At 48.9% G+C, this 24,862-nt stretch overlaps 1 protein-coding gene and 1 non-coding gene across 2 annotated transcripts; one reads left to right on the top strand and one right to left on the bottom strand.

Annotated features, from left to right (window-relative positions):
* Positions 1-504: 504 nt before the first annotated feature.
* On the bottom strand, positions 505-22,834 carry Ggt5 (gamma-glutamyltransferase 5). Its single transcript, XM_057751119.1, has 12 exons — positions 22,365-22,834; positions 13,142-13,272; positions 12,814-12,909; positions 12,137-12,332; positions 11,473-11,630; positions 10,832-10,978; positions 8,026-8,162; positions 7,512-7,702; positions 6,978-7,084; positions 6,720-6,838; positions 6,490-6,600; positions 505-2,840 (listed from the first exon to the last, which is right to left on the bottom strand). The coding sequence occupies exons 1-12, from the start codon at positions 22,535-22,537 to the stop codon at positions 2,694-2,696; spliced, it is 1,713 nt and encodes a 570-aa protein (XP_057607102.1). The 5' UTR covers positions 22,538-22,834; the 3' UTR covers positions 505-2,693.
* LOC130862476 (U6 spliceosomal RNA) lies at positions 3,513-3,614 on the top strand. The gene has a single exon (XR_009055649.1). It is a non-coding gene; the product is annotated as a U6 spliceosomal RNA (small nuclear RNA).
* Positions 22,835-24,862: the final 2,028 nt, after the last annotated feature.

The raw sequence follows: 24,862 nt of genomic DNA, 5'->3' as shown, positions 1-24,862 counted from the left end.
GTGCCCTCTTCTGGCCTGCAGACATACACACTGACAGAATATTGTATACATAATAAATAAATAAATTAAAAAAAAAACTTGTGATAGGTTAGCAGATAGAGTATCTCTCCAGGAAGGCAATCTGCACGCTATCCAAATAATGTCCAAGGATGAGGTGTTATCTTAAAAGGAAAAACTTTAGACCTTGGAATCACATGTGCAGAATGAGGAGCAGAGGCTAGGTGCCTCAGTGAAATCACTAGACGTATATACAAGCCAAGAGATTCAGGCTTTACAAAAGACAATGGTAAAGAGATTTGAAACAACTGAGGAAATTATTAGAGCTGATGGGCAGGAGGGAAGGTAAAAGGACAGGGTTTAACAACACCAGTATGTGTCAGAGTCAGAGATGGCTTACCCAGGGTTTACCCTGTAAACACCTCTGAAAAATCATCAAGTTCTAAATGCCAAAAAGGAGCAAAGAATGTAAGTAGATACCTATAGGTATGAATGATCTAAAGGAAATTAAGCAAGCAGTGGTATCTTAGACTTACACGCACCATTGTTTATGCTGGTTGTAATTCTAATTTTCATACTTGATATTTGTTCTTATTGTATATAGTTTTGTATTAGGCTTAGAACTCTCTTGTGTAAACAAAAGGGGGAGGTGCTGTAGGAACTCCTTCAGCCAATAGCCTTTAAGATACCAGCCGACTTAGGCTTGGCCTCTTATACTATAAATGCTGACGTAAATAGTGTGCTTGCTCTCTCTTTCAGCTGCTGGATTCGGTTCCTCTTCCCTGTTTGTCCAGAGGACTGTGATCTATGAGTCTACCCCTAAATAAATAACCCTTTATTATATTTAATTCTGAGCCAGTGTTGGATTATTTTGTAACTTCCATCATCACAGATATAGCAGGAGATAGACATACACATGGAGGGGCAAGATGAAGAAGCTTGAAGCATGCAGTCATAAAATCAGAAATGATCCTGTAGCTAAGCACAGAAGTGCATGCCCAGAGAGAAGCTGTAGTCAGGAGGGAGCAGAGAAATTTATGGTCTCAACACAAGGGACGGGAGTCCATACCTTACCACAATGTCACAGTGAAGATGAAGAAAATCTGATTGTAATCAGGAACACCAAAAGATCCCACCCGGATCTCACCGAACCTTCCATGAGCTTCCAGCTCTTGACTCTACAAGCAGCTAATGCAAACAGGGCTTCGTTTTATATAAAGGATGTGAGCATCCACAGACTTGCGTCTTCTTTGGGGAGGTCCTAGAACCAATCTTCTACCGATCATGAGGAGTGATTCTATCGTCTTTGAAGAAACCCGAGCAAGTCACCTAACTCCTTCCACCATATGACAGACTATCTGAGAGGAAATGAACCCTCTGCAAACACCGAACCTGCCGGCACCTTTATCTCAGACTGCCTGGTTTTCAGAGTTGAGTCATTAATTTTGCTTTTAGTTTTTAAACTTAGATTTATTCACTTAATTTTATGTGTGAGTGTTCTGCCTGCATGTATCGTTGGTGCTTGTGGAGGTCAGAAATGATCATCAGATCCCCTGGAACTGGAATTACAGATGGTGATGAACCACCATGTGGGTGCTGGGAATTAAAACCTAGGTCCTAGCAAAAAGAGTTTTGTTTTTTCAAAAAGAGCTTTTTAACTGTTGAAGCAGAGTGATGAATTTCTTTAAGATGCATGCGTAAGTCAGGCAGGTTGTTGTGGCACTCTGGATTTACTAAAGCAACTCCTGCAGACACTTGGGGGTGACCCAGAAATGCCTGATGCTCCCAGGAGTGTGATGCAAGATGCTTAGGTCCCTCTAGGGAGACCTCTACAGCGGGCACCCGACTGGAGAGCCTGCAGAGTTTCCCACCTACCCGAAGCAGCACTGCTCGACCAGGGATGTATAACCCTGTCCAGAGAGTTGTGCTGCTGTGTCTGAGGGAATATGAGGGATGCTATTGTGCCACGGCTGTGCCATGTAGGGACAGCTCTAAGCAAGAAAGGGTTACCTCATCTCACATGTTGGTACTACCAAGAATGAGCCCTAGTCTCGGGAACATGCAATGTTAAGACCTGAGCAAGGGTTCTCAAGTTTTGCTTCATCCGACCTTCTCCTGGAGGTGATTAGGGCCTCACAAGAGTTGAGGGCAAGTACTACAAGCCACACTCCTGCCTTCTCACTGGCAGGCAAAATGGGAGGCAGACACACTGTGAAGCCCCCAGGCACACTGTAGCTTGCTTGAGTGGGGCAGAGGTGGACGCCCTCCGTTCACAGCCCCATTCCCGAGCTTCGATGGTGAATGGAGCCATGAAGGACCGCAGGACTGTGAGGTGTATTGTATGTCACTGGGCACTGTCTGGGGGGTCCCTTAACTGCTGAGAACCACCAAATCAGCCCATAGTATGGCTCCTCTTTAATCCTGGACTGGTAGGCACACCAGTTGGAATATGGGCATGATGCCAAGGGAGGCTAGAAGATCCAGAGCAGGGTCACCAGAGGTGTTGGGAAGGGACCACGGACAAGTCAGTCCTTCCCTCTCAGTCATTCATCTATGGAGCTGTTCCCTGTCCTCTTCCGGCCCAGGTTGATCTCGTAGCAAAGGCTCCAGGTCCTGGAGCACTTAGACCTATAGCCTCATCCATCTGCAACCCAGGACTCATCTAGGGTCGGATCCCACCTCTGGGCAAAGCTGTCTTAGTATCCCGAAGCCTTTCCAGCCTTCCTCTGGTCAGATGCCGCATAGACACAGGGTCCTTCCTGGGACACAGCCTGGACAGAGTTCAGGAAAAAGAGTCGTGGGCTCTGGCTCTGGCCCCGGTCCTGCAGCCCCTTCTTCACCTCCTGAAAAAGAGAGAGAAGCGTTCATGGAGAGGGAGAGGGCAGCTCAAGTGCCCCATTACACAAGGGAGTGGCCAGACAAATAAATAGAAAAAACAGACCTGAAAAGGTGGGGCTTGGGGGAAGGGAGCCTGAGGACCCTGGCTAGGGAAAGACTGTGGGCAGGAACCGGTCCTAGAGCATGGAATTTACAGCTTGAAGATCCCAGAGGGATGTGAGAGGCTACAGCGACCAAGCAAGGATGGGGCAGCTCAGAGCAACAACCCATCAAGAACAAAGTTCATTCTGTTCGTGGGTCTAATTCACTGTGGACCCAGAGGACAAGTCCGAGGTGTTCTCAGGGCTTCTCTGGAGAAGGTCGTTTTAGAAGACTTGAGTTAAGGGGCCACAATTTTGAATCGTTTCAAAGCAACACACTTTGGAGTCCATGGATGCCCTGGGACCCTGAAGAGGACAAAGTACTAGATATTAGGTACCCCGGCCCACCAACCTGAGTACTGCCAAACCAAATAGGACCATAGCAGCACAGAGATTAGAACTCAGGACCTAAGAGATTCAGATATGCAACAGTCAAGCTCCTTGGGGTACCTATAACTTTATGGCTAATAAGGGGGTGTCTAGGAGGACCCAAGGCTGCTGATCCTGTTTGTCCAGGGTATCCATGCACTGCACTGTGCTGGCTTCAGCAGACAGAGACTAAATCTGGAACAATACAGAAAGATTAACATGGCCCTTACTCAGAATGACTTGTAAATTCATGAAGCATTCCATGTGTGTGTGTGTGTGTGTGTGTCTGTGTGTGTGTGAATGTATAGATAAACATAAAGGCACACTCACTCCTATATCAAGCCAGGTATGGTGGTACATACCTACCTGCCATCTAGCACTTAGGGTGCAGGGGCAGGGGGTTGTCAATTTGACATCAGCCTCGGCTACATAGCAAGTCTGAGGCTGGCCTGAGCCAAATTCTGTCTTTAAAGCAAACAAACTTGTTTGTATCCAAGAAAACTAAACCCTGGAGGAAGGAGTGGGGGACACTCAGGACATGGGGCCCTAATTCTCAGGTGTAAGATACTAAATCTGTGAATTTGGAGGTAGAAACTAAAGAAGGGCCTCACCCTGCAGTTCTGATTTCTAAGATGTTAAGGACTTTATATCCTTGGGGTATGAACCCCCACTACTGCCGTTTATCATGTTATAAGAGAGCAAAAATCCTAAAAACTATATTTCTTCAGCTCCACGTCTCCATTTGCTGTTTCAGATTAATGGGCCAAGAATTTTGTTCATACTGACCCAATACTCTACAGATGTCCAGGTGTAACAGTATCTCTGAAGTCCTTTTAATCATTTACCTCCCAGGTGACATTATGTGACTTGAGCCACTGGCAAGGTGAGATCTGTAGCCACACCCTTAGGGTTCTTAATTTTTCCGTGTTTACTCTATGAATTGCCCAATGACCTTGACATTAGAGGCTGAGGACCTCAGCGCTAAAGCCAGAGTTACACTTTCAGTCCTCGGAGGCTCTGTTTCTCAGAATTTAGTGGCCAAACTCCAACCCTTCCTTGCCTTGGTGGTGGCTTTTGCTTATGAGGGTCCTTGGAGACTTGAGGTCTCTAAGCCAGGATTGATGGGGTTCACCAGGGAAAGCCCTGCATCTGCGTAACTGATATTTGAACACTCAAGGGTACTGGCAAGCTTGGCTTCACAAGGCACTGGATTTCATTATCCCAGCTCCCAGACCTTGTGTCATTTTCTGAATGCTCCAAGAATCTCAGAGTGCCAAGTCTTGAGAATTGATAATCGCTGACAATGGATCTTCAGTTAAGAGTCAATGGCCAATGCTCAACAGTACAAATTTAAAAGAACGTGTCTTGGCTCTTGCATCGTCTAGACATTAATTCCTTGGACCGGTGGCCTGAGAGAACGTCTCAGGTCCCTGGGAAAACCCTGCGCAGATGCTAAAATGCCAAGAATCTAAGTCCAAGGGGCTATGCCCTGAACCTCAGGATCTGAACAAGTTCTCAAACTACAGATGTTGCTCAACTTATAATGGGGTGATGTGCCCCAATAAATCCACCATAATTTGAAAATATTACAAGTCAAAAATGCATTTATATATTTAACATATCTAACCTGACCAGACAGATGACTCAGCACTTAAGGAGCACATGTTGCTTTTGCAGAGGACCCAGGTTTGGTTCTCAGCCCCTGTACGGGGGCCCGTGCTACAATTCCCATTCCAGGGACTGCAGTGCCCTTCCAGACATCCATGAACACCAGCCGTGAACATGGTGCACATACAGACAAGCAGGCAAAACACTCATGCACATAAATCTTTTTAAAAATTAAGTACGTCTAATCTATCAAACATCATAGCCTGTCTTAAGTGTGCAGAACACTTACTTTAGCCTATGATGTCATCTGAGACAAAGATTATTTTTTTATAATGTGTTGAACATCTTACATGTAGTTTTTTTTAATTTTGTCCTAAAGTTATATAACATAGAATGGTTATATGAGTAATCACCACTAATGTATAATGGACATTAAATGGTTTCTACTGAATGCATATAACTTTTCTTTCTCTTTCTTTTGTTTTTTTGTAGTGCTGGGGGCTTGTGTATACCTTATCACTGAGCCTCAACCCCAGCCCTGCATAGACGGCCTTTATACCACCAGAAAACTGAAAAATCCACGAGTCAACAGGCACCTGTTGATGCCCCTTTTCACCAATGGCCTCCCAGTCTAATGGGTTTTAGAATTGTAAGGGGCCCTGGAAGACGGCCTTGGGACCAAGGCATAGAACTTCGAGAACCCTGAACCACAGATAGTTGAAATGATCCTGAACACAGTTTGTGGCCTCAGAAAGCTACTGGTAGTTTTAAAGATTTATTTTTTTTATTTTCTACTCTCCCCCTCCGTGTGTATGTGTGTGTGTGTGTGCGCACACACACACACACACACATGCAGGAGCCTGTGGAGGTTAGAAGACGGTGTTGGATCTCTTACAGCATTCACAGAGTGGTCGTGAGCTGCCATATGGATGCTGAGAACCACCAAGCAAGTGCTCCTAACCACTGAGCCAGTCTCCAGCCCCAAAGCTGCTAATCTTTATATGTGCTCCACCCAGTGCATCCAATGAGCTTCAGAAAACTCCCAGAAAGCTAAGTTTCTGGGGAGGAAGGTGGTAGCCAGAGAGTAAAGAGATTTCAGCCACTAGTCATGCTCCAGGGGCTTAGTGGGGAAATCACATGTTTGGACGTAAGGGCAGAAAGACCTCCCACACTCCAGAACAAAATCCCACGGGAAAACTAAGCTGTTTTGCGAATAAACTCTTGACTCTGAGTTTCACCACATGAGGGAAGAAGGCGCCAGGAAGGAGCGGCTAACTGACCACAGTCAGAAAAGCTAGTTTCCTGGAAACGGCATACACAGAACAAGATTTTGAAGTCCTCAGCCCAGGAGATGCTCAGGCAACAGCCTACTCTCTGACTTGGATGCCATGGGACAGACCTACTGTCTTCCCGTTAAACTTCTCAACTCTTCATGGCCCTGGAGGTGGAGTGTGTCTCCCTGGCACAGGAAGTTACCGAATTCTTTACAGGGAAGAACAACATGGGTTTCAGGAGGCCAGTGGGACCTCAGCCTCACCTCGTTGAACTTGGGTTCATACTCCACATGGCCCTTGCTGTTGACATGTAGAATGGGGGCTGCAATGGCTTCTGTCAGGTCAAAGCCAAGCCACAGCTTATTCATGATGGTCTGGAAGAAATAAGAGGACACAGGGGAGGGGCACTGGCTATCCCACTGCCACACTCCCATCCCCACCCCAGGGAGTTCGCCAGAGAGGCAACATTCTAGCCAGGAACTCTCAGAATTACCTGGACCACAGCAGACATGATGAGTTCCCCGCCAGCCCCACCAATCACCAGCTTGGATCCTTGTGCCTTGTTGACCAAGATGGAGGGTACCATGTAAGATGGTGGGCGTTCACCTGGAACTGGGACCAGCAAGCATCACCCACATCCTCTAGGGGTACCACCCACCCCTCCTTCATACGTTGCTAAGTTAACAGTACTCAGTGATGGGGGTAACTCGCCCGGGGGCTAATGGCCCACCCACCCTTCTTTCTCTCTTACCAGGTGGAGGGGTGGCAGTGGAGCCTGGTTCGTGCCTCCAGCACAAATCCAGGAGCTCGTTGTTAAGGAGGATGCCTGTCCGAGGTGAGTACACCATGGCTCCAAAGCTGCGGACGGGTAAGGTGGGGTCTGAACTTGGGGCCTTGGCTCCCAGCAACACAGGGCTGCAACCTCTGAGGATCCCTTACAAAAGTGCTTCCAGCCCACTGGAGCCCAGAACCACTCAGGGACCTCGAAGATCCCCTTGGCTCCCATCAGGGCTCCTTTTTGTGTAAGGCCCAACCCAGGCAGGACCGGGCTCAGGGCCAGCAAATAATAGCTTTTCTCGGCAAGGACGTCCCTGTGCCAGATCTTTTTTGACAGTCGGAAAAACAAAAGAGAGGTGTTGCCTGCTTAGGGACTAACAAGGAGAGGTCAGAGGGTGTAGACCAAACAGGGTCAAAGGAGACTTTGGAGTCAAAAGCAACGGGGGAGGGATCTACCCACCTGCCCCTGAGCCCTGTCTGCCCCCGCCCCTCCCTAGGTCCCACACACGGTGTGTTGATGGTGCTGGTAGCTGCCACAGCACTGCCGTCCTCTCCCAACACCGACACATGAGAGGTGCCCATCCTGTTGCCCCTGACCCCGATCAGGTTGTAGTGGCTGAGCTGGTGGTCACCGCGGCCGTCGATCTTCTGGCGGATGTTCTGGGCTAGAGCCTCCCCGAGAAGGTTCTGGGAGGTGTTCTGGAGTGACCAGTCAGATAGCAAATCAATGAGGAGCCAGGCAGGGTCCTCAAAGCAGAACGTAGGGAGAACTCGTTCCCCCTGGGAGGACCCTTTCTCCAGTCTGTTGTAGAAGGTACTTGAGCCCATGCTAAAGCCAGATCCTACCCACTATAGCTACCACGTCAGAGTCCCTTGCAGCCCTGGGGACTGCTGCCAGGATATCCCTGCCCAGAACTACAAAGAAATTCCTCCACCCTCCCCGTGCCAATGCTGCCCCTCCCTCCATGCTGTATTCTAGGAAAGGGTTGGGAGAGGACACCATCGGTCCCAGGGAGTCTTACCTGTATCCCTTGGCGATTGTAAGAGTCCCAGAGCCGCCACCTCTGCCCTATTGCAAACTTGAGTGTCTCTACAAGGTGATGGTACATGTTCACTTTTCCTTCAGGCCGGGCTACCGTCTCTGCAGAGAAGTTGAACCCTGGGGAGGTAGAAGGGGTACAAGGGGGTTACCTTGTGAAGTGAGGTGAATGTTGGCCCCCCAAAATATTTACTCATTTCTTTACCTCTCAGGATCCATGAATATTGATTTATATAACACAAGAATTACTATCACATTATATGGCAAAATATGTTAAGGATTTTGAGAGGCAATATTTACCCTGGATTGTGTAGATTAGTAGGTTAGCCCTAAATCTGAGGATCAAGTGTGTCTCCCCCGCTCCCCGGGAGATAGGGTTTCTCTGTGTAGCCCTGGCTGTCCTAAAACTCTCTGTTGACCAGGCTAGCCTTAAATTCAGGGTTCTAACTACCTCTGCCTCCTGAGTACATGAACTAAAGGCATGGGCCACTGCACCAGGCCACGTACATCATTTTTTTGTTTTTTGCTTTTTTTGTTTTTCGAGACAGGGTTTCTCTTTGGAAACCCGTAGCTTTGGAACCTGTTCTGTAACTCACTCTGTAAGACGAGGCTGGCCTCAAACTCACAGAGATCTGCCTGCCTCTGCCTTCCAAGTGCTGGGATTAAAGGTGTGAACCACCACTGCCCAGCACACATTTTTAAATGTACTTTTTAGGTATGAGTACTTTGTCTGCATGTATGCCTGCATGCCAGAAGAGGGCATCAGATCCCATTTTAGATGGCTGTGAGCCACCATATGGTTGCTGGGAATTGAACTCAGGACCTCTGGAAGAGCAGTCAGTGCTCTTAACCTCTGAGCCATCTCTCCAGCCCCCACACTCACCTTTATAAGTCAGACACATAGAGGAGAAGAGATGTCCCCCTCGTGTGTGTGATCTGACTTTCTACAATCTCAGCTACCTGCAGTCAATCATAGCTTGCAAATATTACATGGAAAGTTCCAGAATAAACAATTCGTCCATTTTAAGTGCCATTCTGTGTAGCATGATTAAATCTTGAGCCATCCTGCTCCATCACACCAAGAACGTGACTCATTCCATTGTCTAATGTAGCCACACTGTATCTGCTGCCTGGTCATTAATCCCTTATTAATACCTGCCCTAGGGGGCTGGAGAGATGGCTCAGAGGTTGAGAGCATTGCCTGCTCTTCCAAGGGTCCTGAGTTCGATTCCCAGCAACCACATGGTGGCTCACAACCATCTATAATGAGATTTGGTGCCCTCTTCTGGCATGTATGTGTACACAATAAATAAATAAAGTCTTTAAAAAAAAAAAAATACCTGCCCTAGCACCGAGATAGGACATGGTAGACATGAGCTCTACCACGGAGCTCTCAGACCTTAGTAACCCTCTCTACGGTGAAACCAGCTGTCACCGTATTGAAGGACTTATGCCCAGGTGACCTCTGTTAGTGCACAACGTCTAGGCTTGGTTCTGAGCTTGACACTGCTGGGGAGTGGTGGACACTTTAAAAGGCGGGGCCTGGGAGGATGGTTAGTTAGGTCATGTGCTCAGATGGGGCTTGTGTTCTCTCCTTCCCTGTCTTTCATTTCCCAGCAGCCTTGAGATGGAGTTCTTGCTCTACCACCCATCCCTGCCATAACATACTGCCCCGCTGCAGGCCCAGAAGCGATGGAGCCAACCAAACACAGGCAGAAATTACAAACCTGTGAGACAAAAGAAACCGTTTCTCTTTATAAGTGGGTTTTAATCCCAGATATTTGGTATAGTAACGGAAAGCTAACCAGCGGTGGCAATGATGGTGATTTGTATAGACCAAAGAGAAAGTCACGTAGGGCTTCCTGTAGGTGAAAGGCTATGTCTTACCGTCCCTAATTTATAATTAAACTTTTAATCACAAGTGTAGCCATAGGGAAACATGGGGGCATGTCGAAGGCTTTGTACCCACCTGAACTGTTGGGTGCAGAGCCTAGGGTGATGCAGTAAAGGTGAGGAGAGCCGACATATTCTCCCCGGAGACTCCAGACAGAGCCTGGCCTGTGTATAACCTGCTGTGTGATTTCTGGCATCTGGAAATGTGAGGCCTCAGGCAGGCCCTGCAGGCTGTGGTTCCCTGAGCTGCGTGTCAGCCTGGAGCATACACACCTGACATGTAGCTCGCTAGGGCCTTCTGCTCCTGTGCCCTGAGACTGAGTCATACACGCCCTAAGAGAAAGGATGCCATTTCCTTCTGCACAATCTGGGCCAGTTCCTGAGACAGAGACCAACTGTAAAACTCACCATCCCGACCACTGCCCACAGGCATGGATAGCATGCTTCTGTGAATCTAGTGTATGTCAAAAAAGACAAGGGCCATACGCTATGATGGGAGTGTGTCGTGGGTGTCCCTGAGGGTCCACTGGGATTGGAACCTTGATCCCCATAGTGTCTGCATTGGGAGGTGGCTGAACCGTTAAGAAGGAAGACCTGAGAAGACTTTAGGTCACGGGGAGTTTGCTGTTGGGAAGTGGCCCGCATGTGACTCTAGTAGTTCCTACAAGAGGGCTCATCTGATGGGGGCCAAGCTTGGTAAGCACTCTACTATTGAGCTCAACTCCCAGCGCTAAACTTCTTAACAAGCAGCCGCGTCCAGCCTGATGTTACAGTGATAGAAAGCTAATGTGTTCACCAAAGTCAGGGGTGAACCGGGAGCTCAGGCTCCCTGCAGGGCAGAGCCGGGGGGGGGGGGGGGGGGGGGGGACAGAGAGGAGACCTGATGAAGGGCTTACCTTGCAGCACATTGAGAATGAAGTTAAGAATAGCGCCCCCTGCAGGCGGTGGTGGTGAGTACAGGGTGTAGTTTCCCAGGGCCATCTCTAAGGGGGCCACCACTTCAGGCTGGAAGGCAGCCAAATCCTGAACTGTCAGCAGGCTTCCTGGAGAGAGACGGTGAGCTCCAGGTGCAGATGGAGATTGCCAAAGGGCAAAAAAGCTGCGACGCTTCCCAGGGACACCCAAAGGAACTGCTCTTGCCTGCAAGTGTCTCAGGGACACCAAAAGGAGTTGCTCTTGCCTGCAAGTAGTACAGTCCCAAAGGGGACCAGGACATGGCAGTGGTATAGGGCAGATGGGTAGAGACCAGAGGAAGGCAAGTGGGAGATAGGAAGAGAAAGATGGCCAACTCTGCCGCCCAAGCCTGCTACAGACGTGCCGAAAGCCCTGCCGCTTGAGGTTCTTGACCACAGAGACCCCCAAAGACTAGCCATGGTTGGGCTGGACTAGATGGGCACCTGGCCTCTCCCAAACCCCAACAGCACCCAGTAGTCCTGAGGAACCTGGGGAAAGGTGGGACTTCCACCCCAATGCCCAGAACGTGGCTCTTTCCCTAGCTGGGCTGGGTGATGCGGCGTCAGCATGGCACGTGGCTAACCTTCCTTGGCAATGTCCTCCACCAGCACGCGGCCCAGCCTCCCTGTGTATAAGGCCTCCGCACCCTCCATGGCCACTGTCTCCAGGGTGTTCGCCAGGGCAGGCCACGGAAATGGGTCCTGAGATCTCAGGGTTTCAGTCCCATTGAAGAAGAGCTGTCTGGGGGGGAGGGGGGGAGGCAACCTCAGACTGATGCCAGATCCCAGAAGACACTCACATTCCTCTGGGCTCTAGAGAAATCTTCAGGATTCTTCTGGGGGAACAGCGGCGGGCCCAGCACAGAATCACTAGGGATTGGTTCTCTGGAAACAGCTGGGGCTCGATCACCACCGTCACTCCCGGCCCTGCAACCTTTCTGGTCTATCTGTGTCACCCAGAGTCACTTCGTCACCTACTGGGAGGACCTATCACTGAGCTGGCAGAGGGGTGAACTGTAGACTGTCTGCTGCTCCCAAAGAGAAGCAGAAGGAAGGCAGAGCAGAAGGGATGAGCCGCCCTTAGCCTGAGTTCGGTTCTGATCTGAGGAAAGCCTTGGGTACCCTGGCTATTAGGGCCTTGGCACCTCAGGTTCGGCCGTCTGGCTGAGGAATGACGAGACAGAGCTGTCTGGTGGCTGTGCTCAGGCAGGATGTGGATTTGAGAGCTGCGCTACAGTGCCCACTCACCTCAGGGATGACGAATACAGGAAGGGCCGCAGGAAGTTGTGGCTGAGGTACTGGCTGAGGACAGAGGGCACATGGAAACCCTCTCGGAGCAGAGCGATGGTGGGCTGGAAAAGTTGAGCCCAAGGCAGGCGGCCGTGTCGGCGGTGGGCCTCAGCATAGCCACGGAGCTCCCCAGGAACCCCAATCCACTGGGCCCCTGCGCAATATGCATCCGACCTCAGCCTGGCACAACCCTTTCACCCCAACTTGCTCGCCCAGCTTCTGAAGCCCATGCCTGACCACACCATTCTCAGCATAGACGGCTTGTGGCTCCCCGCTGCCTTCTATATAAAGTCCACGTAAGAATACCACCCCCAGGTACCAGGCTACCCACTGGAGCCTACTCTGCCTTCAAGTGAACTGGACCCAGGATCCCTGTCTCACCAGCCCAGACCCATTGAGCATCCCAAGATTGGTCTTCCCCTCAGAATACCCCTTTCTTCAGAGTCTCCCTCAAAAGAAGACCTCTAAGCCACCACAGGAGATCAGGGAGTCCACAGTCTCCTCATGTCCAGAGGCCATCCCCAATGTCAGAGTATCACGACCTGAGTCATAAAGACCCTTGGCAGGGGAGTGTTCTGGACAGACCCATATTGGTGTCAGTGAGGTTGTCTAAAGAACTCTTCCAAAGACCTTACCTGTGCCCAGTGGCTGGGCCTTTTTGCACTGGTCTAGCAGGCCCTGGACATGGCTGGCTGGCACTGTCTCCCGAGCATTGATGACTTCCACCTTCCCTGGAGTTGAGGCGAGTGAGAGATGGCTCCAACCTGTTCTAGGTCTTGGTTTCCATCTCTGTGTTAACCCTTAAAATGCTACCTACCACAACAGCTCCACACAACAGAGGCAAAGCCAGGGCAAAGAGTACCAAGAGTACCAAGTAAGAAGCATGCAAGAAAGCCCGAGGAATGAGTGCCCCGTGATTAAAGATAAGTCTGTCTCCCCAGGGGGAATCACACAAGGGCCCACCTGTTGTCGCATTGTAGATGGTGAATATGACCCCTCCGCCCAGACCCATGCTCTGAGGGTTAACGACACCAGTACAGATCAAGGCAGCGATGGCGGCGTCCGTGGGTGAGCCCTGTTGCTGGAGGATGGCTCTAGGTGACAAGACACAGAATCAGTGATCTGGCGTCCCTACCCCATCTCTTCCTGGGCTCATATGACTAGTGATTACTCGGAAACAGTGACAGGTTGATGGTGTATCTTCTGGCCCCAAACCCCAAGTTAGATGAGAAAACACACTGCTCCCTCAAATCCAGCTACTCCTTAGTCCATCCTCATACCCAATAGATTGCGAAGCAGGAAGGCATTTACACTTCCCTGTACCATATATAAGGTTGTTCTCGGTTTTCAAACGATTCTGCTGCCATCATCCCCTGTAGCATCCCAACTACTCTCTGACCTCCACAAGTTCACTATGGTACATGTGCCAACACACACACACATGAATGTATACACATATATACCCTCACACACTTACACACACATTTAAACATACACAAACACACATTCGTATTTACTGTGGTGGTTTGAACAAGAATGGCTCCCATAGGCTCATTTGAATGGTTAGTTACCAGGAAGTAGAATTGTCTGAAAGGATTAGAAGGATTAGGAGATGTGGCCTTGTTGGAAGAAGTGTCACTGGGGATAGGCTTTGAGGTCCAGGCTCTTCCCATCTCTGTCCATGCCTAGCACTCCTGCCTCCATCTTCCCTGCCATGATAACAATGGACTAACCCTCTGAAACTGTAAGCAAACCCCCAATTAAATGTTTTCTTTTGTAAGAGTTGCCTTGGTCATGGTGTCTCTTCACAGCAATAGAACAGACACACCCATACACGCCTATATACTTTCATACACACACACACACACACACTTTCATACACATATTGCACACATGTTCACACACACACACACACACACACACACACCCCAAACAGGGTAGAGAAAAAGAGAATGTGCAAGAAGTAAATTAATAGATATAAAAGATACAGGAAGGTAGAAATCCTGGGACCCTGGAGTTGTGCGATGACAGGAGAAAAAACAGAGAGACACTAACACTTCAGAGACAGAACTGAGGCCAGGTGTGCTGTGTGGTGCACACTTTTAATACCCGCACTTGGGAGGGGGAGGTAGACGGAGCTTTGAGTTCTAGGTTAATCTGGTCTCTGTAATAAGTTCAGGACAGTCAGGGACACACAATGAGAGCCTGTCTAAAAAGCAACAATAATAAACAACAACAAAAGCAAAATAAAGAACAAAGTTGTGGATAAAAAAACAAATGAAGCCGTGTATTGAAGAGTCACTAAAATGTATCAGTTTAAAACTGCTCGTAGCCACAGACACAAAGTTTTTGCTATTGACAATGTGTGTGTGTGTGTGTGTATGTGTGCATGTGTGTATTTTAGGTAACCTAGGCAAGACTTGAACTTGTAACCCCCTTGCCTCAGTCTCCCTCAGGTGGGAATATAGGCCTATGCCACCAGGCCTGAATTTTTTTTTTTCACTTGTGTTGAACTACACTAAGGCTTCTTAAACGTATTCTTTAAGAATGGGGTCACCTTTTTTGAGTGAGACTTTTTTGTATGACTCTAGGTATATAAATAAAATATTCACTGGTGTAAGTACTGAAGATTTTTTTTTTTTTTTTTTTTGGTTTTTCGAGACAGGGTTTCTCTGTGGCTTTGGAGCCTGTCCTGGAACTAGCTCTGTAGACCAGGCTGATCTCGAACTCACAGAGATCCGCCTGCCTCTGCCTCCCGAGTGCTGGGATTAAAGGCGTGCGCCACCACTGCCCGGCGTACTGAAGATATTTTAAAACAATTTTTTAGTACCCATTCAATTGCTTTTTTTCTTTAATCTTTTGAGACAGCGTCTCATACAGTTTAGGCTGACATCAGACTGGATATGCAACAAAGATGGCTTCTGATCCCCCTGCCTCTACCTCCAACGTGCTGGAAAGACAGGCATGTGTCACCACACCTGTGTTTTCCACTTATTAAAAATAAAAAACAAACCTGCATATTAATGACATGGATATGCTTATTTATTTTTGCATAATGAGCTAAACCTCAAATTAATAATTAATGCTGCTAGAGAGAGAACATCTTCAGCATTTTTCGGTTGATTGACACCTTGGCTTTATCATCATCAATACTAAGAAAGACATTTGCATAAATATGTAGAATAAGATGGTCCAAGTATATCTAGGGAATTCTCAGAAAATTTTGAAAATTCTCTCATAATCACAAGACAAACTGTATTTAACAATTTCTTTTGGAAATTCAAGCCAGCAATTGGAACAATAACTTTTAAAATCAAGCATTTTCACACAATATAATACACTCTAACTTGGCTCCTATATACTGAGGAATGCCAATAAAAAAATAGTAAACACCTTTAAAAGCATTATGTTTCTACAAGAGCAGAAGACATAGCACGTATAGTAAAACACGGCAACTCGCAGCACACAACAGCCAGAATGTAGGCTGCTGAGGTGGTTCTGGCAGCATTCACCTGTGCTTTATGGCAAGCTGGTGCACACAATACAAAGTATGCATGCTGCATGTTCAGAACCAGGGCTGCATGTGTGCAACACCAGTGATCCAGGAATACCTCGGATTTATTTAATTTTGAAATAATTTTTGGTCATTCATTCAGAAATCTTTTACAGTTGTCATTTGGGGGACCCTACACTGAGTTTCCCACCCCATATGGGGTCACAACTGAAGAAGCTGGGCCCTGCAACATCAATATAAAATCTAAAACACTTAAAACCCAAATGAAGTGTTGGGACGTTTGCCTATCATCCCAGTGCTCAGAGGCTGGAGCAGAATCGCTATGATTTCAAGATAAACTGGGTTGCATAGTGACTACCAGGCCAGCCAGGGCTACCCTGCCCAAACACATCAAAATAAACAAACAAAAACCATTCCAACAAATAACAACTAAGAACAGGATAAGGCATGGTACTTGAAACCGGGCCATTAAAGATGTCACATGCCTTTAATCCCAGATCTCGGGAGGCAGAGGCAGGCAGATCTCTGTGAGTTCGAGTCCAGCCTTGTCTACAGAGTGAGTTCCAAGACAGTCAAAGCTACACAGAGAAACCTGGTTTCAGGGAAAAAAAATCAGCCCTTGGAAGTCCTAGCTGAGTTGGTGTGTTCGATGTTTGAGAGACTTTGTCTCAAAACATAGGGTGAAGAATGACAAAGGAAGATACCCCATGTCAGCCTCTACCTTCACATACATCCACAAACATGCACACACAAATACATGAGCACCTACATAGAGGACATGCACATACAGACTCACACCTCTGCAGTGACTTGGCGTATATGGTGAAGAGTAGGAATATAACCTTTTAAGTACCTTTGACTTCTTATTCCAAAATAAAAATGAAAAGGATGAAAGAAAAAAACCTTAAAAGCTAATAATATATTAAACTAATAACTGTATTAGAAAAATAAATGTACATTTAAATTTTTTCTTTCACATGATGCTCCGTTACATAAGGACATTTTCTTTTTTTAAAGATTTATTTATTTATTATGTATGCAGTGTTCTTCCTACATGTATGCTTGAATGACAGAAGAGGACACCAGATCTCATGGCTATAGATAGAAGCCTCCATGTGGTTACTTGGAACTGAACTCAGGACCTCTGGAAGAGCAGCCAGTGCTCTTAACCTCTGAACCACCTCTCCAGCCCCACATAAGGACATTTTCATGTTTAGTTGTATATAATTTATGAATCATGGACCAAAACAACAGCTACAAACATACTTTATCTGGTGTGGTAGGAGGTAGAATGGCCACCATAGGTTCATATGTTTGAATACTTTGTCCCCAGATGGTGGAACTATTTAGGAAGGATTAGGAGGCGTGGCCTTGTTGGAGTGGGTATGTCACTGGGGGCCAGGCTCTGAGATTTCAAAAAAATTCAGCCAGATTCAGTTTGTGGATCAGGATGTAAGCTCTCAAATGCTGCTCCAGCACCACACTTGCCTGTCAGCTGCTATACCCCGCATCAGGAGTGTGATGGACTTCTACCCCTCTGAAGCTGTGAGCCCCCAGATAAACTCTTCCTCCTTGAAATTGCATTGACGGTGGTGTTTCATGACAGCAAAGAAAAATAACTAATACAGCTAGTCTGCTAGAACATTGAACATCAAATTAATTGTTAGCATTAATATTGTTGTTGAAGCAATTCTGAAATTTAGACAAGCAAATAGTGAGCTTGTAGATTTCTATATCCATGGCAATGTGTGTGTGCATGCGTGTGTGCATGTATGTGCATGTGTTTGTGTGCATACATGTGTACATGTGTGTGTGCACGCGTGTGTGCGTGTGTCTGTGTGCATGGATGTGTGCATTGCGTGTGTGTGTGTGTGTTGGAGACAACTAGGGAAGAACCCTATTGTGGATTTGAACTGGAGCTACCAGGAAGCGCATGGTTCCCAGACATGACTTCTCTAGTCTCTGAATGGAAGCAGCAGCTTTCAGCTCTTACTTCCAGAGCACCATCCTCAAACCAGGCATGGAGACTCACGGCTGTAATTCCAGTGCTCAAGAGGCAGAGGCTAGAGAATAACACAAATTCAAAGCTCTCTGGTCTTTTTAGTGAATTCTAGGCAAACCAGGATATAAAATAACTGAAACATATATGCATAATTCCTTCATGCATACCATCATCCTTGATTAGCTCTTAACTTCAGGTCTGGTCAATGGAATATGCAAATTAATCTTGAGACGTCCTGAGTTAGTAGACAGGAATGTTCTCCAAGACTGATGAGTGTGGGGTGGGGAGATCCCCATGTATGAAATGCTTAGTTCCCAACTTGGCAGTCTTGGGTGATCATGTAATATTTTTGATGTGTCTTAATTACTATTCTATCCATGAGAGGAGACACTATAACCAAGGCAACTCTTATTTAAAAAAAAAAAAGAAGAAGAAGCAGGTAATTGGGGGCTTGCTTACAATTTTAGAGAATTAGTTCATGATCACCATGGCAGGAAGTAGGTGGGCACAATGCAGGGACAGACAGTAGGTGGGAGCTTAATATCCTGATCCAGAGAGGAGAGAGAGAGAGAGAGAGAGAGAGGAGAGAGAGAGAGAACAGTTCTACTAACTGGTGACTAAGCAATTCAAACACATGAACCCAGGGGGGCTATTCTTATTCAAGCCACCACAAGATATGTAGCCTCATGGGAGATCTTCTAGGGACTGAGAACATACCTTGATGTCCCCACCCCGGCTCTTCATTTTTCATCTTAGCCACGAGATGAACAGTTTCGTCATGTGTTGCTCCAAAACAATGGGGACAACAGGCAATGGGCAAACCTCCAGACAGCAGGCCAAATGCATTTCATTTTACAAGTGACTATCTGAGGTGTTTGTTATGACAATGGAAACCTGACTAACACACGTGTGAAAGAACTTAGCTATGAGCTGAAGAGGTCGTTCTGTAGTTGAGAGCATTAGCTGTTTTTGCACGGGGCCAGGTTTGACTTCCAGTACCCGTATGGTGGCTCATGGCCACCTGTGGTTTCAGTCTCAGGGGATCCAGTGTCTCCATCCTCTGAAGGCACCAGGCACACATGTGATACACAGACATACATGCAGCAAGATACTAATACACATAAAAATAAAATAAATCTAAAAAGTAGAAAATATATAGTTTCTGTCTTAAAGGGACACCGACTGGTTATATTGTGATAATGTGAGCATTTAAAAAAGAAGGAGTTTATGCTAGGAATACAAATACTCACTGTGTTTTAAAGGGAGAGAAATAAGATTAAAAAAAAAAAATACATCTAAGGCTGGAGAGATGTCTCAGAGTTAAGAGCACTGGCTGCTCTTCTAGAGGCCCTGAATTCAATTCCCAGCAACCACATGGTGACTCACAACCATCTGTAATGAGATCTGGTGCCCTCTTCTGGCCTCAGCGATACATGCAGACACAGCACTGTGTACATAATAAATAAATCTCAAAAAGAAGAAGGAGAAGATCTAATGTACAAGCTAATCTTTAAAAAATGGCAGAAAGAGAGTAGCAGAAGCGCCCCATGCTGTCAGGCGTGAGGCTCACAACTGTAATCCTGGGGCTGACTAAGCCAAGGGGGTTGTCCTGATCAACACAGAAAGGGGAGAGGAGAAAAAGAGAGAGAGGGGTGGGGAGGACAGAGACAGAGAGACAGAGATTTTTTTTCACAGAACAGAAACTTCAGATAAACAGTTATCATACCCAACCATCTAACATAGTTATAGATCTGTTTGTATCTCCTTCCCCAACAGCGGGACCCTGTCCCTCTTGGTTACCATTGTGTCCCCAGGCCATGACAGATTAGAGGTGTTCCCCACGTGTTATTTTTCCATTCTAGAAACGGAACCCAGAGCCTCATGTGTGTTAGGTAAAGCCGTGCCGCTGAGCCAGACATCCGCCCCTCACATATCTGACATAGGGCAAACAGAAACACTAGATGTCGCAGGTAAGAGAAGGGCTCATGACTTGCCCACATGTATCTCTAACCCCCAACCACAGGTATGAGCCGGGAGCCTGGGACCATAGTGGTCCTATTCCAGTAGGACTATAATCCAACTAGCCAGCTGCAAGAGGCAGGTAACTGTTTCCAGAGCCTGGCTCTCCACAGCTGAGAAATGTGATCGCTTTTGTCAGCAGGCAATGATTCATATTGAACGCACTTGTCCCCAAGGAACCAGCAGCTGTTGTCACCACTACTTCCGTGACACGCTCACTCAGACGTGTATGTGCTCACACGGGCATTTGCATGCACGCGTCATCATGAGCCCCAGCGGTCAGAGAAGGCTGTCACTTCCCGGTGAGGAGGCCAGGAATACAGAGACCAAGAAGGTCATAGAACAAGTTTCAGGCCGGGAGGACATAAGAGTAGAAACTAAAGCCAAGGCCCTGGAAGGGAGGGACCCGGATAGGAGCCACATGCTAATCTTCCCTTAGGACTGGGATGTTGGCTATGTCTGGATCAACCCAGGCAGATGACACTATACAGAGCTACTGAAGAAACATGACTATTGTGTGTGTGTGTGGGGGGGGTGAACTCACCTGCATGCTCACAGCCATCCTATGAGGGAGGTACCAGCATAAATGTCACAGAAGGGAAACTGAGGCTCACATGGTGCTATAGCTTGGTCTGTGTTACTGCTCTCCTCTGAGCCAAGGATGCAACCCTCAGATGCCAGGTGGGCATGAAACAACAGGCCGCACTCCAGATGGGAACCCTCCAGAAACTTGCTCCCCAGAACCCCAAGGGAGCCCTACCTTCTGCAATTTTGGTAAATAAAGCTGAGGTCATTATGTGCCCAGATCTGGACAGATTGAGGTCAAAGCAGATGGGCAGGGGACTTGAGGAAGACCGTAACTTCCACAGCCTTCCCACCCTGGCGGGAGCAGCAGCAGCAACAGTCAGGGGAAAACCCCAGGCCCACTGAGATGTCCCGCCATGACACTGCCCAGGTTCTTCCCCTGGACAGACCTCCTAAATCAAATGAAAAGTTCTTGGCCAGGGGTCACGGCAGCTGGGCACCTTCCCGAGGCCTCACCTGGCTATGGTCCCTGAACTTTTGTTCACAGTAAGTAGTTGCGGCCGGAGGCTCCCTCCCCACTCCTAGGCTCTTAAAACAAGAACAGGAAGCAGAGAGAGTTGTTTGACAAAACACAGGAGGGGAACCCACATCCGCTTTTCATCAGAGAGAGCTTGAGGGAGAGTTTTGGGTACAAGAGAGTACAGGCCCCACGCTCCAAGCACCAACCGCAGTCCGGCCCTCACGGACCAAGCACTGCTCAGAGACCTTCCTCAGAGAGGGCTGCCTGTCTGGCTGGTTCTCTGTGGGGCCTGAGTACGTGCGTGCGTGTGAACACACTTTAACCTTATTTACATCTTCGCATTCTAGGGGGATTAAGTAGACAGTGCATCTCACAGCACAGAGAAGCAGTTGATCTTAACTCCTGCCTCCCCTGGGAACAGCATGTGGAGCAGAAAGGACCGCCTCTACTGATCTGAAAGGCTAGTCCCAGCTACTGCCAAGTTCAGTGGAGACGTGAAGGAGGAGACAGAGAGTCTGGGAGCTCAGAGGACCAGGTCAGCAGGCTTGGGGGCTACTATGAGCAAGGGAGGCAGGAAAGAAGGGCTAGACGGGTGGATTAAGGGAAGAAGGAAGGAAGGGTGGGTGGATTCAAGAACAGCAAAAGAAAGCATGAGAGGCTGGTGTTTTGGACCGAGCCGACCATTCTCCCTGCTGCAGGCCCCAGCCCTGGGTGCTTAAAGCACTTGGACCCCCACAGTGGGCTACCAGGCTAATATGGTGGGAAGAAGGCCCAGATGGCTGGAAGGAAGGAGAGGCTTGCCCAGGTTTAGGGGGCTCAATAGGGACCAGAGGTGGCTTCCTGCCGCAGTCTGCTCCGGTGGCAGCATGGTGGGTAGCAGGAGCTTCCATAGGCTGGGTTTCCTGGAAAAAGGTCAGGAAACACCCACTGTGGCTTCTGTCATGCTCTCCTAGTCCACCAACCGTCATCAGTGACTCCACTCACGGAGGCCAGAGTCTACCATAGAGAGGTCCTGATAGATATGGCACTGGTCATGTATGTGTGTGTACATGCATGTGTGCGTGAGTGTGGTGAGTGTGTATACACACGTGTGCATGAGTACATATATGTGTGTGCATATGTCCATGAGAGTGTTGTGTGTGTACATGCATGTGTGCACAAGCATGCGTATGTGCATGTGTACATGTGTCCTTGTTCTAAAAGACTTGGAGAGGTAGCCTGGCCCTGGGAAGCATTGTGTATGGCAGGTAGGGCAGGACCTCCACGTGGAACCCTGTAGCCTGTTGCCTAGGCTCCCGGAAAAGTGCCAGCCTTGCTCAGGACAGGCAGGGACAAGGTAGCAGGTCTCATTTAGTTTACCTTTCCAACCAGCACTGTCTACATGGCCTTCTTGAGCAACAGAGTCACATTCTCTTTGCAGCACTGTCCTGAGTCCCCACCTTCCCTATGGACGCACCTGCACTGTTCCACACAAGGGCCCTGGGGTTGCTGTCAGAAGCCAAACACACAGTCAGCGTGGCACTCATGGGTTCCTACCACAGTCACACAGTCTCCAGGAGCAGTCAGCTGCTCAAGGCCACCAAGTTCACACCCAGCACTTACTCACCGTCCAATATCTGAGCAGATCTTGGAGTCAGCAGCAACAGCAGCGTGTGCAAAGGCCCCGGGGCCACAAGAGGCACGGTGGTGAGAGAGGGCCACAGCCAACACAACAATGGCCAGACCCAGACCCAGACCTAGCAGGACCAGGCAGACTGTGGCCCTGTGACTCCAGGCCATGGCTCAGAGGTTCAGGAAGAGAGAGGGAGGCAGGTGGGCACACAGGGCAGTGGACAGAGAAATGAACGGACCGGCAGATGAACAGGAAAGAAACTATATGGGTAAACTCAAGCAACTAGAGAGATAAAAAAAATCAATGGGTACAGAGATAGAGATAAATTATCACACAGGCCCGACAGCTGGCCAGAAAAGATAATAGGCTTACAGATAGGTGGGCAGGCAGGTTTACAGAGGATCAACAGGAAGCCAGTCAGCCGACAGACAGACAGACACAGCGGCCAGGCCACTACCCTCCTCCAGTACTTGCTACAGAGGCCGATCTGGCCACAGGTCTGAACTTCCAGTTTTTAGCTCCTACAGCTTGGCCCTGGAGGCAGGCCAGGCATCTACAACAGGGAGTTTTCTTCTTGAAGAGAAGGGCCAGCTGCTACTGTTAACTCTTTCACCGCCAGTGGAACCCGCGGCCTTTCTTGCCGGCACCACGGCCCCTGGGGGATCCTCATCCCACTGCCATTGAAATATGACACTTGCTACATCCAGAATGGCACCCAGAACTTGTGGAGACTCTCAGCCCTTCTCTGGCTCCCACCCGCTCAGGGTCAGGGTGTCTCCTGCAGGGTGGAACTCCTTTGCCCAGCCCCATACCCCCAGGTGGTCCCACCTAAGCATCAGCTCAATCTAGGCACCCACGTGGCATAGGGAGGGGCTGAAAGTGAACCAGGGCAGCCACTCAGGACTGTTTACCACAGCCTGGCACAGCCTCATCCATACATCGGCGTGTAAGGGGGGGAAGGGGGTGAGCAGACGGGCCACATGTGTAGCGCTTGGCACCCAGTGTCATTGCATCATCCACTCTAGGACATGGTGACCCAGAAACGCAACGTTAGACTTCTTAGGGGTGAGTCTGTCCTGCCCGGGTACCCTCACTTCTGCAGCTCAGAGCCCCCTGGCTGCTAGCCTGCCTCCCTGGGTACAGTGGCACTCAGGACTGGGCCTGTGCTGGTGAGCCTCCTCCTCCTGGGGTCTGGCTTGGGTCCTGTCTTTGCGTGACCTCAGGATGTTCAAGTGGGAGCAGCTGGAGGAGAGAGGCCCCAGCGAGGTCTGCTCTCTTGAGCAGACTTAACAGGCTCACAGGGCAGAAGCGCTCAGGCTGGACTTTCAGAGTTTCAGTATCTGCCGTCTTTCCACTGAGCATGGTTCTCTCGCATCTTCATACCCTCCACTTGGTACCACCCAAAAATGAGGGCCAGAGAGAGAATGTCTACATCTACACAGGGCCTCCCATCCAGAGACCCTGCCCAGCGTGGGCCAGCAACACCGTTTCCTGTAAGCCTGTTCCCATATCTGCCTAGAGGGAGAGACTCGTGTCTGTGGGAATCTTCCCTATCCCGACTGTCCCCCGCATGGCCATGTCATTGCTCACCAGGAGCCAGAGCACATTCCTGAGTGTGGGCCAGCCCACCCACTGGTCACGGTCCTCAAAGCTCTCGAGACAAAGCAATGAGGGACAAGCAGACTCAAAGGTAACTTATCTCCCCCAACCCCCACCCCGCCCTGGTCAGGCGAATTCTCCAAGGACTGGTATACTGAACAACGATGGGAAGCCTGTTCTGGTGGCTCTGAAGGTCTTTACTCCAGAAGCAACGGGGATACAACTCAAGTCCCCAAACCACAGAGAAGCTCTGGGCTAAACCCCAGGGGTCTGGGAGAGTAAGGTACTCCTCTAGCACCCTGGGGGCATGAACCTCTCTAGCCAGTCCCATGGGGCACAGAACACTGTGACACGCCACACCTCAACATACTGGCCTAAGAAGCCTGCCTTCTGCCCTGCAAACACGGACAGAGGAGTGACTGCCACCCCTTCTGGCCCAGCTTCTGTCTTCCCCAGGGAACCCCAGAAATGGAGACTCCTAGGGCCCAGACATGGAGCATAACTGCAGGACGAACTCCTGCTTTCCTGGGTCAGGTTGGAAGCTCCCGGGCCACTCCTCCAGCCACTGGGCCCCTTCCCTTAGGAACCCCAACTTGTGCTCACGTCTAGGGGCAATATTTAGCTCCTCAGCTGTGAGTGCCCCAACGGTCCACTTCTCTACAGGTCTTCAACGTCTCCTGACCTAGTGTTCACAGCCATGAGTTCTATAGACCTAGGGACGTCGGAAGGGGCTGTCCTTTGGGCACATGCTGGCTAGTTTTCTGTCAACTTGACACAAGCCAGAGTCTTTAGAGAGGGAGCCTCAACTAAGAAACTGACTCCGTAAGATCAGGCTGCAGGCAAGCCTGCAGGCCATTGTCCTTATTAGTGGATTGATGCAGGGGGCCAGCCCC

Source organism: Chionomys nivalis, chromosome 19 (genome assembly GCF_950005125.1).
Source record: "Chionomys nivalis chromosome 19, mChiNiv1.1, whole genome shotgun sequence".
Taxonomy (NCBI): Eukaryota; Metazoa; Chordata; class Mammalia; order Rodentia; family Cricetidae; genus Chionomys; species Chionomys nivalis.
This window is presented reverse-complemented; position numbering and strand designations above follow the sequence as displayed.